At 38.4% G+C, this 12,064-nt stretch overlaps 1 protein-coding gene across 8 annotated transcripts in view; it reads right to left on the bottom strand.

Annotated features, from left to right (window-relative positions):
• Positions 1-12,064, bottom strand: part of kcnq5a (potassium voltage-gated channel, KQT-like subfamily, member 5a) — a 138,819-nt gene that overhangs the window by 20,841 nt on the left and 105,914 nt on the right. For 4 of the 8 annotated variants that reach the window (XM_053621396.1, XM_053621400.1, XM_053621403.1 and 1 more), the window contains exons 6-9: positions 11,361-11,471; positions 8,803-8,898; positions 3,215-3,309; positions 2,400-2,426 (exon numbers count right to left, since the gene is read on the bottom strand). In XM_053621396.1, the coding sequence (XP_053477371.1) occupies positions 2,400-2,426; positions 3,215-3,309; positions 8,803-8,898; positions 11,361-11,471 (329 nt within the window). Of the gene's footprint in view, positions 1-2,399; positions 2,427-3,214; positions 3,310-3,507; positions 3,597-8,802; positions 8,899-11,360; positions 11,472-12,064 lie in introns of all 8 variants that reach the window. The other 4 variants (XM_053621397.1, XM_053621404.1, XM_053621398.1 and 1 more) reach the window with 2 other exon arrangements.

Raw genomic sequence — 12,064 nt, 5'->3', positions numbered from 1 at the left:
ACATAAACAACATAAGTAGACTGACATGCACTACATTGAGCATCCTACAACAGGCAATATTTTCAGGCCAATAACTCATGATCATTGGAGCTGGAGACATTATAAACCATAATAAAAAATAAGATCAGTAAAAAGGTAAAATAATACATTTAGGTGAATGCCTCCCTCTTCGAAGGACACCTAAACAGATGCAGATGCTGCATGAACAGTACCAAGATGTGTGAGATGATAGTAAAGGGAATACTAGTGGCTTGAGCTTGGCTCAAGCACAAGTTAGTGCTTAGGGTTCAGAGATGGAACTTTGTGAAAGGTAAGCATGAAGCACTCAGAAGCATGCACATGCAACATGCAGATGTGGGCATTGATGCAATTACAATTTACTTTATGAAAGATTGTTTAAAACTGGGCATAGAAGATGGGAACGCTTCCTTATAAAATCTAAAATCCCACAGAACTGCCTTCATTAAGCGTCGTATTAACATTATGATGTTTTTTTTAAAGCTTGAGATACTATTTATGAAACAGATCGAAATAACGCATGCAAATCATTCACAATGGCAAAATAAGTATTCATTTTGTTTGGTGGGTGTAAATATAGTAAATGCAATGAGAATCTGCTGTGATCTAATGTGAGCTCTTCAGGTAACAGGTAGTAGGCAGTAACCGTTAGTAGTGGACCCCCTATTTTAGCTCCTTTCTGGGATCACATTGGGAAGATAAAAGGTACATTTGGACTGAGTCACCATCCATGCACCTGCAATTAGTCAGCATTCTCATTAGTTGTCATGTGGCCAAAGCAGAGGGGGATGCTAGGTACCTATAATTCCTTGTGGTATACTTCCTGAAGAGCTTCTGCCTATTACTATGAACCTTACTAGGGAGTGTGAGAGACAGATGGGTATGGATTAGTTAGAAGAGAAAGTAGATTTCTTTCAGTGGAACAAACAAATGTGTTTGGGAAAAAAGACAAACACTTGGTTGTACAGTAAAAAGCCAAACATTTCTGGCTTTGTTAATACTTGCTTTTCAGAAAACTGTTAAAGGCACAATGAGTGGCAGACATGCATGGATACAGTAATCACCCCCAAATACACATTAAACACACACATTAAAGCCCACCCAAATATCAGTATATATAAAAGGCAGTTTGTGACAATTTGTTAGTCAATTAAAGGAGCATTGTATCATACAGAGCTACCGCTTGTCACTCTGGCCAATAAAACAAATCACACTACAAAAATCTCAAGTTATTTTATTAAAGTGGTTCACAGCTTAGTTGGATTTACAGCTGAGCTTTTTGCTTTGTGTGTTTATAGTTCAGAGTAGTCTTTGCAGAAACATATTACGGCATATTTGCCACCCACCAAGGGGACTATAAATTACTTAACTTAAGCCTTAAGTGTCTGGCTATGCTGCTGTTTTTGCTTTGAATATGAATCACACACCCACAGTCCAATTAAACTATTAATTAAAAGCAGTGTAGGTTGAATTTAGGAAAAGGCTTTGGGTTTTACCATTACTTACAAAAGCACCAGCAATAAGCTAAGCTGAAATTACTGGGAAATTAATAGCAAGAAACTGCATATAAGCAGCAAATTCAGCTGATGAAAATGTAACTACTTAAAGTCTCTGCCATTATAAACGTAGCTCCTTACTGTGCATGTACTGTACATTCACTGTCCTAAAATCCTTTGAGTCTGTGACACTATGACTTCTCACAAAGAGAAATGCAAAGACAGAGAACAAAGATACACATACACTTAGAAGAGAAACACTGGCCTGTTGCCATCCTGTGCTATTCCTTCCTTAAGCAGCAACTCTCTCACCCTCTCTGTCTTTCTCTCTCTTTTTAATAATTCCTGGAGTATGTGTTCTCTGGAGTGATATTTAATCGCTAACATAAATAATCACTGAATGGAAAAAGTGCATCATGGAGATGTCTGCCATCAGACAAGTGGTACTGTGCTCCGTGTTTAACTACTGCCAAGATAGAGCTGTTTATTGTGCACACATACACTTTATCTCTGTCTGCCTCTCTCTCACAAACATACGCACACAAACCTAAATATATCAAGTCACATGCAAACATCATTGAGTTTTTATAAGCCTACAGTCACTTGACCCTGCTGCGTGAAGTCTCTGAAGACACGAGAGCTGCTCTTTACCATTGCAAGCAGTTGAGAAATGTTAAAATGCAAGCTGCAGATCAAACTTTTTCCACTTTATCAAATCACCAATTGTGTGTGAATGAAGATCCTTATTCATTATTTCATTATTTAGTTGTGCATTCTGATATTTTAGTTTAAACATGAAAAAAAGTCAATCTATTTTATACAGAGAAAATTTTTTTTCCACTGGTCATAAAGGCACAGGTGACATACAGTATAAGAATAACAAACCTGGTGGTGGATTCGCCCTGGTCTTTCCTTCAGGTGTTAGTTAGCAAAAGAGAGGAGAAAAGGGGCAGGAGATTAACTCTTTACATGAAAACAGGAACAAAAAAGGAGTCTAACATAAAAGACAAAATGGCACTGAAATATACTGAATCTTTCATACAATGAATGAATCATCAATATATTTCTCTCTGTGTTAACAATACAATATGCAATAAATTGAGGGAGACCTACACATGCACGCATGCACTAAGAATCAGCGCAAAACCACACTGTAAAAAAAAAAAATTGGAAAACTGAGGATAGAAGATAGCATAAACATGCACCAGGCAAACATGCAAGCAATCGGCAATGCACAATCAAGCTGCCTAGGAAAGCCCTTGCAAGGATAATTTAGCTTTAAAATGGACAAGAACTGAGTCAGTGATTATTGAAAAAGTATAATAATGCTTCCCTCTCCCTGATCATACATCTGTGTATGTGTGTGTGCATCTCATAAGCTTTCTCCTGAAAATACAGTATGAGGGAAGATTCACTGTCCTAGTTATATAGGCCAGCATGAAAGACAATATAGACTTTAGGAGCCTGGAAACAGTGTCTGTGGCTCTTAAATTCACTTTGAATGCAGCCATTTTCATATTTTGGTGACTACAGGCTTTTTGCAAGCTAGAATTCAAGGGTGAACAGAAGGAGAGGGAGCACAAAGAAAAAGAAATTAGGCTTGGAGACACAGACTTATTTGCAATGATAAAGAGGGAAGAATGAAGGCCACAGGAGCACAGACACCAAAGAGAACACCCAGCTGCCAGAGTTGTACCTACTTTGTAGGGCTGCAGGTATGCAATGCCTTCAAATGAGGCTTCCAGGTAGCAATGGAAACCGAGTTCTCATCAGCCGCATAACTACGCCAAACACACTACGTGCAGAGTAAACAAAAAGGAAAATAGGAAGGAAAAATGGAATCGAAAAGAAATGTCACAAGGCCAGGAGAGAGCGAGGGGTTGGAAAAAGGGAACAAAACAAAATAAAATAAAAAAGAAAACAAAAAAAAGGCAGATTAGTAAAAACCAGTTCAGGTCAGAGTTTCTCATCAGTTGACTGCATGGATACATGCCTTTGAGGAGGGAGAACACTTTTATAGTATCGCCACGTGCCACTCAGGTACGTTCTGGAGCGGTCTGTGGAGTAGAGTCTCCACGCAGCCTGGTGCAGGACACACATACACAAGGACACACACATGGACATGGGTGCAGAGAGACATCAGCATGGTGAGGGCAAAGCCAGGAAAATAGGCATTCTTATAGAATGTTAAGACATTTGTTCAGTGAATGGTTTTGTTGACTTTTGACTGTCCTTGGATAAATCACTGCACATCACACTAAATGTACATTTTGAAACTGGTATTTGATACCAGTCACTTACTTTATATTGCACAGTGTAATTGCATCAAAAAGAGACACTGAAAAATGTCTTATTGCATAATGGGACTCACACCACATTAAAACAGCGAGAAGGGGAAAGCATAAGAGGGTGGAAGAAAGGTGCCACAGCTAATAATGCTGAATATGAAAAACACAAACAAATATAGCACTAGGAGCACAGGAGCAGTTCAGTGAGCCAGTGCATATCGTTTTAGGTTTGTAACTTTATATACAAACGAGTAACAACATATTAAAATATATTAAATATTATGGAGAAAATAATCATTTTGAAATGAGAAAGGTGAAGACACTGCACTGTAGCATTTAAAAGACATGGACACAGTGTTTAATAGAAAGAGCAGACATATTAGTGGATGTAGAGGAATCATAGTGTGATGAAGGCAATATGAATCAAAAGGCTTTTTACAGCACTTATGCAATGCAATATGAAAAAACGCTGAAAGGAACAAATGCAAGAGAGAATGATTAAGGGAATGTGTGATGATTCACGCCACAGATCATAAATCTTGCATACTATGCTTTTTAATTCAAGCAGATGAACAAGAAAGATGGGAAAGCTGGGAGTAAAGGGCACCACCCAGTAATTTAAGGACAAAAGACAAACAGACCAAAAGAAGTGTGACATTATTCCTGAAATTGCAGGTTATCCTAAAAACAACTGTAGTGGTAACAGTGTTTCACTGCAGCACAGTGAGTCTCCATCATAAAAAAGAAGGTTAAAGAAGAAAAGCATACAGTGAGAAAATAAGTATTCAGACACCCTTTCTTTGTTATTTAATGTATATACACTGCATATATCCACTTCAAATTCACACACATATTTGTCTTTTGACTTTGTACTTATAAATATGAACAAAAAGTATGTATGCATAAGTATAAACAAAGACATGTTTACAAAACAAAATTGATAAGGAAAAAAACTATTCAGACTCTATATTAAAATATATAAAGCTTACATAAAAATAAATCACGCTCTAGATTAAAATTCTGCAAAAAAAAAAAAAAAAAAAAGTTCTTGTGCAAATTGCACCTAGTGTTATTATAAAAGATGTTGCTGTTGGTTGGGAAGATTTCACAAAACAAATAGCAATCCGATCATGGTGAAAATGAAGGAGCTTCCTAAAGTTCTCAGGGACAACATCATTAAACAAGACTCAAATGGGAAAAGCTACATAGCAAACCCTTTAAACATCACTATCAGTTCAACTGGTTAAAAAACATGCAGGTGAAAAATTGAAAAGAGGGTACTGAAAAAAGTTCATATACAACCGACCAATAAAACCAATTATACTAAAGGCTTTTGTGCCAGTGGGGGTGTGGTCTAGCGCCGGCTGTGGATGGAGAGGAGGCAGGTTGAACCAGCAGGTAACGTGTGATGATTCTCAACTGTGTGTTATTACCACCAGCCTACTTATGTGTGTTTTTTGGCCTTTCAGGGAGTGCTATGTGAATGAGTGTGATGGAACAGATGAAGCCAACACACATCAAACTCATTTTTGAACTTGAACCTAGCAAGCCGTGAGTGATGTATGCTGAAAAGCATTTGCGGGTGAAATAACAAAAAGAAAAAAAAAGAAAAAAGTCTGTTCCCTTACTCCTACTCAACACACACCAGATCCTACAGAATTTAACAATCTGGGACACAATCCAGATTCAAACAATCTAATTCTTTGTTTGGGGGGGTTGACATGTCTTGTAATATAAAAAATTTAGGTGTTTTACAAGTTTTTAAACAGTGAGCAGATGTTAATAGACTATTAGGCAAAAACAAAAATTGCCTCATAGTATGGAGATATACATAATATAACGCACTGATCCTGCAAATTCACCTTAATCCATAAACACCACACTAAGACATACAGCCAAAGCCCAATCTTCAAAGGAAATGTATGGCGTGGAAATGGCAGTATTAAAAATTAAAATGTTTTCTTACTGCATGCTTCACAGGACTGGACAGAGCTGTCCAAAATATGGCCATGAATATGCATAACTTGCTACATATACTGTAGCTATAGTCGTATAGCTATGTCAGTAAGGTCATGGTCAAAGGTGACCATCATGTGACTAGATACAAACATTTGTCAACAAACCATTTGTATTTGTACAGCAGCAAACTGTTGCAGTCATTAATTGCTTTCTGTTACATTTTTGTAATTGTATTTAATTAGCTAATATTCTCTCTGACAGCTATTTGGCAGTTGGTGCTGCAGCACCACCAGTTATGGTGCCATGCAAGATTTCACAACACGCTCTCCGACTAACGATAAGCAAGATAAGAGAGAAGTAACCAGTCACCTAAAAAAAGTTGCAGGATGACCCAAGAGCAGCAGGAACAACAGTTACACAGAGAGCAAAAACTGCATTCCTACACCCCACACAAAACTCATATCTAAAAGCATTCAAATCAGATCTGTTTTGGAACAACTCATACAAAACAAAAATAGAACTCTGTGGAAATAATTCATTTTGGAGAAAGAAGGGTTGTGCATATGATCCCATATGAACACCATACACACAGTGATGTACGGAGGTGGCAGCATGACATGGGGCTGCTTCGCTACAAACGATGCCGGGGCATGTCATTGAAAGACACATGAATAAAGCAATGTTTCCTAAAAATTTTTTTTAATTTAATCTGGGGAAACCATGGACGTTTCAACAAGCCAGCAACCCCAAACATACAGCCAAAATAGCTCAAGAAGCCCTCGCATAGCCAAGCCAATCCCCTGACTTGAATCATGCTGAAAACTGATGGTGGATTCTGAAACTGCAAGTTCATCAGTGGAAGTCTCGTAACCTTGGGGAATTGAAGATGAATTGCCAAGAAGAATGGGCAAAACAATTGAATCACAATGCTGCAAAACCTTATTAGTTCTTACAGTAGACATCTCAAAGCTGTAACTCCAAACAACAGCTCCTAAACGTTGTGCATTTTTAGTGTCTGAATAGTTTTTCCCTATCAATTTAGTTTTTTAAAACATATTTTTATGCTTATGAATACATACTATATACAAAGTCAAAAGGCATTATGTGTGTAAATTTGAAGTAGATATATGTACTGGAAGTATATTCCATCCATCCATTTTCTGTACTGCTTATCCGACACAGGGGTGCGGGGAGCCTGGAGCCGATCCCAGGGGACTTGGGGCATAAGGCAGGGGACCCTGGTCTGGGTGGCAATCAATCGCAGGGCACAATCACACACCCATTCATACACTACAGACAATTTAAAGATACCAGTCAGCCTACAGCACTGGAGGATTAAACCGGAGTAAGCCCCCGAAGCACAGGGAGAACAATGCAAATTCCGCACACACGGACTGTGGCGGGAATTGAACCCCCAACCCTGGAGGTGTGAGGCAAGCATGTTAACCACTAAGCCATTGTGCTCCCACTGGAAGTATATTAAATAACAAAAACAAAATTGTCCAAATACTTATTTCCCCTCACTGGAGCTTCAACTAATAATCATTTAATGATTCAAAGGTCTAAAGCAAGAGAAATGACCCAGATAAACAGTGATTATATATTGGCCTATTTGCTCTGTCTAAGAGAAATGTAACAAAACAAATGGTTGCTCAATTTGCTATATTACAGTTTCTCTGTTCCTTGGAGACATTGCATGCGTATACAACATACACCACATTAATTTTTACTTTTCTAAGTAAAAAGAGGGATGGCTCAGTCCATTAGGAAGAAGTATTATTCTCCAGGAAACCCTCACACAGAATTCCTTCCGTGGAAACACATAATAAATAGTCGCTAGTGTTTCCTTTGGACAGAGACGGTAATGGTCTAAAGTGAAATAAATGTCTATGTTATTGTTCATTTTCTCCTGCCTTAGACAAAATGTGCTGAAGATTGTGGACATGACAGATGGTAAATCTGACATATTTTCACCCACTGAAACTTGTCTGTCGTCTCTCCAACCCACATTATTAATCATTATGAGGTTAGAGGTCAGGGGAAAAAGGTCATCATTTACTGGTGCTGGAGAGTCTGAATATGTAATTATGTTTTCATACATAAGAGAAACAAAAGCCAGCATGTAATATTGAAGCAGTAAAAGACAGACAGACATACATACATGTGTTCTGTGTTATATACTGTATGTTAGACGTATACAGTATAGTAGTATATATACACTATATGGCCAAAAACAAGTGGACACATGACTACTACACCCCTTCCTCTCAAACTTGGAAGCACACAATTGAGTAGAATGTTTTTGTACGCTGTAGCATTGCAATTTCCCTTCACTGTAACTAAAAAGCTCTAACATGTTCCAGCATGACAGTGCCCCTGTGTACAAAGCGAGCTCCATAAAGACATGGTTTGCCAAGGATGGTGTGGAAGAGCTTGAGTGGCCTGCATCTCAACCCCACTGAACACCTTTGGGATGAACTGAAACATTGGCTGTGTGCCAGACCTTCTCTCCCAACATCAGTGCCTGATCTCACTAATGCTCTTGTGGGTAAATGAGCACAAACCCCCACAGCCACGCTCCAAAATCTAGTGGGAAGAGTGGAGGTAATTATAAGAGGAAAGGGGGGATAAATTTGGAATGGGATTTTCAACAAGCACATTATGGGTCTGATTGGTCAGGTGTCCACAAACATTTGGCCACATAGTGTATATTTATTTAGAACTTACTCAGGGTTCTCAGTCCTGGTCCTGGAGTACCATTGCCCGGCACAGTTTGGCGCTTTTCCTAACCTAGGCATGTTAATTAGCTGATTAGTTGAATCAGGGGCGCTGGGACCACAACCACCAAAATATGCAGTACCCCAGGACCAGGACTGAGAATTTAACCTCTCATTCACATTTATATTTACACGTTTGTTTGCTTTTATTCCAAGAAAATTACAAATGACAAAGAAGACCAAGAAAGTGAAGCATGTCACTGCACTGTCTTCATTCATTTCTTGATCAGGGACACAGATATGTGTTCAATGCAGCGGATTTACCTGTATAAGGCTGGCAGCTGGATTTCTCCTCTTTTCAAAGTGTTTCTGTCTGTGCTGCTCCTGCACCTTCAGAGCAAAGCCAGAGCCTAGAATCCCCTACACACAGACACACTTGATTTATTATATGGTAAACAATGGCAAAGGGTTTGTTCTTCAATAAATTCCACAAATAGTTGACATTACCATTTGTCATCCAGTGTGGGATCTAAACTCGACAGCAGAGCAAACGTTTACAGACAGAGAGTTAGAAAAGACAACTGTCACAGGGCTCTTTGACCTAAACACTTGAACACACTTCACATGAAAGTCACCACAGCAAAGATAGTGTTTCAGAGATCAAAAAAAGCTTATTGGAAGTGATCTTGGATAGCATATGACACATAACTGACATTAATCTTCTCTTTTGAGAGCTAAGAGAAATACTGCACTCCTGAAATAACACTAGCCACATAGAGCTGGCAGACAGGGCTATGCTGGAATGACGTGCATATGGATCTGAACACTGAGATCTAAGGCACCTTGGATTAATATCACACCATGACCTACCGCATACCCAGATGCCTTAGCAAGGGCCAAAATAGATAAGTACAAAAACAGGGAGCAGAGCTGCTTCATAAAAATCGTCTCTGTTTTCAAAGTTTATTCATAACAAGAAGAGTCAGGGAATAATGGAAAAAAAATCCTTTATACCTATTACAGCACTGCATGTGGGAATCAAAGTCTTTTGTTCACTACATCGCATTTACTGTTTAGAGGCTTATGTCTTCATATTGTACAATATATTTCGATTTATATATACACACAGGTGCATTTAAAAAAATTTGAACATGGTGGAAAAGTTAATTTTTTCCAATAATTTAATTCAAAAAGTGGAACTTTCATATATTTTACATTCATTACACATAAAGTGAAATATTTCAAGCCTTTTTTTGTTTTAATCTAATTCTAATACAAAGTACCGTGCAAAAGTCTTAGACACCCTATTTTTTTAGGCACCAAACTTTGTTATAGATTTTTATTTTATGACTTCATTCTCGAGTCAGTACAAAAACATTTTATTTCCAAACATTTTTTTTCCAGCACAAAATTAAATGTTACAGAAAACTTTTTGTATGTCAGGAAAGAAACCAGCATATTACAAAAAAGACAGACAAAAAACATAATGAAGGCTGCTGGATTTTGCTGCAAAAATAAGAAGCAACTGTGACAGTCAAAGTCTCCAGAAGAACCGTGGCTGGTTCTGTAAGATGTTCAATAAAACTTCCAGCTCATTTACTGATAAAACTGCACTAATCCTACCTGAGGCTACTTTTTTTTTTTTAAAGCAAAGGATCATCACACAAAATATTGCATTTGTTTCATTTATTACTGTTTACTGCTCTTTATAGTATTTTTTTAAATGGGGAAACATTTATTTTTGAAGGCATCTTTGCTCTACAGCATTTCTTTTGCACAATATTATAAACTTTTGTATAGTCTTACTGTACAAGACTTTAGCACAGTACTCTTTCTCTCTCTCTCTCTCTCTCTCTCTCTCTCTCTCTCTCTCTCTCTCTATATATATATATATATATATATATATATACACATATCCATTCCAGAAATGGAATGATGAGTCCCTGAACGAAGGGGGGTCAATATCAATCAATATCAATGCCATCTGGTGTGTTCACCAGCTGCTTTAAGTACTACAGTGCATCTCATCCCTATGGATGCACCAGATTTGTCAGTTCTTGCTATGAGATGTTACTCCACTCTTCCACCAAGGCATTCGCAATGTCTGGGGGGACACAAGGCATTCGATCATGTCTGGGGGGACACATGGTTATATGTAATTTTCCACTTCAAGGATGATCAGCTGTCCTTCCTGTCTTCTTGTAGCTCTGTCTTCTTGTAGCTCTGTCTTATGCGTCTTTACACTCCAGACATTGCAGTTTATTGCTCTGGCCACATCTGCAGTACTCGTGCCTCCATGCAGCACTGCCCTGTTCATGTAGGTGAGCGGGCACCCTAGGCATCTTTCTTTTGGTGGTTTTCAGAGTCAGTAGAAAGGTTTATTTAGTGTCCAAGTTATTGTAACTGTGACCTTAATTGCCTACCGCCTGTAAACTGTTCCACAGGTGCATCTGCAATAACTGTTTATGGTTCATTAAACAAGCATGAAAAACTTCATTTAAACCCTTTCTGATCTGTAACACATATATATCTCCTATATAACATGACATGACATAACATGAAACACACACATATGTAATATATATATATATATATATATATATATATATATATATATATATATATATATATATATATATATATATATATGTGTGTGTGTGTGTGTGTGTGTGTGTGTGTGTGTGTGTGTGTGTGAATGTTTCATGTTGGACCAACCTTTTTTTTTGCATATAGCATTCTTCCACTTCAGTATATTTAAATGGGCCATTTTACATTTTTAAATATTTTGCAATAAGAGCATTAACACTAGTGCAGTTCAAAGTACTGGTGGATTAAAGAGGCCTTGCTGCCTTTTGTTGGGAATGAAAGCTGTATTTACTCACCGCAGGCAGGGCGAAGAAAGAGATTCCCAGCAAAGCAAAACCCGCTGACAGGAGCCGACCTGGCCAGGTCTGTGGCGTCTTATCCCCATAGCCAATGGTAGTAAGAGTGATCTGAGTATACAGACATCAGTGGTAAAGGGTCAGGAGGTTGAGTGTGCCAGGCCCTTGCAGAAAAGAGTTAAAGTACTCTAGTGAGTACAAGCTCAGGACAAACAGCAATGCCCAGGCGGCACCTTCAATCAGCCTAAGAAGAGGAGGAAGAAGCCGAACACACTCTGGTTTTGCATACACAATGGAAAGCTGGGGGAAATGAGGAGCACAATCTCCCACAGCATTTGCACTGATCATATTCCTATGAGAGGCCACCGCACAGTACAGTAAAAGCCACATGTTGGACACAAAGCTCCACTTACAACAACTCCTGTCCAATCTGCCATATTAAAAGGACATGAATATCTAAAGGCAAACAGAGGAGTACTCTAGAGTTACAGCCACACTGCCATTTGTGTTACCCATTTCTCCTTGAGAGTAATAAATCGGTAGCTTATGTAAAAATAAAAAAAAAAACAACAAAAAAAAAACACATTAGTCTAACAGCTCCCTCTCCGTTCTGTACCAGTAAGTGAGAGATTCGGATTCTTGCAGGCAGGGGATACTCAAACAAAACGCAGGCCAAAGCAAATGCAATACATCCAGTAAAAGTG

This window comes from Ictalurus furcatus, chromosome 3, assembly GCF_023375685.1.
Source record: "Ictalurus furcatus strain D&B chromosome 3, Billie_1.0, whole genome shotgun sequence".
Classification (NCBI taxonomy): Eukaryota; Metazoa; Chordata; class Actinopteri; order Siluriformes; family Ictaluridae; genus Ictalurus; species Ictalurus furcatus.
The sequence above is the reverse complement of the archived record's forward strand: the minus strand, read 5'-3'. Positions and strand labels throughout refer to the sequence as shown.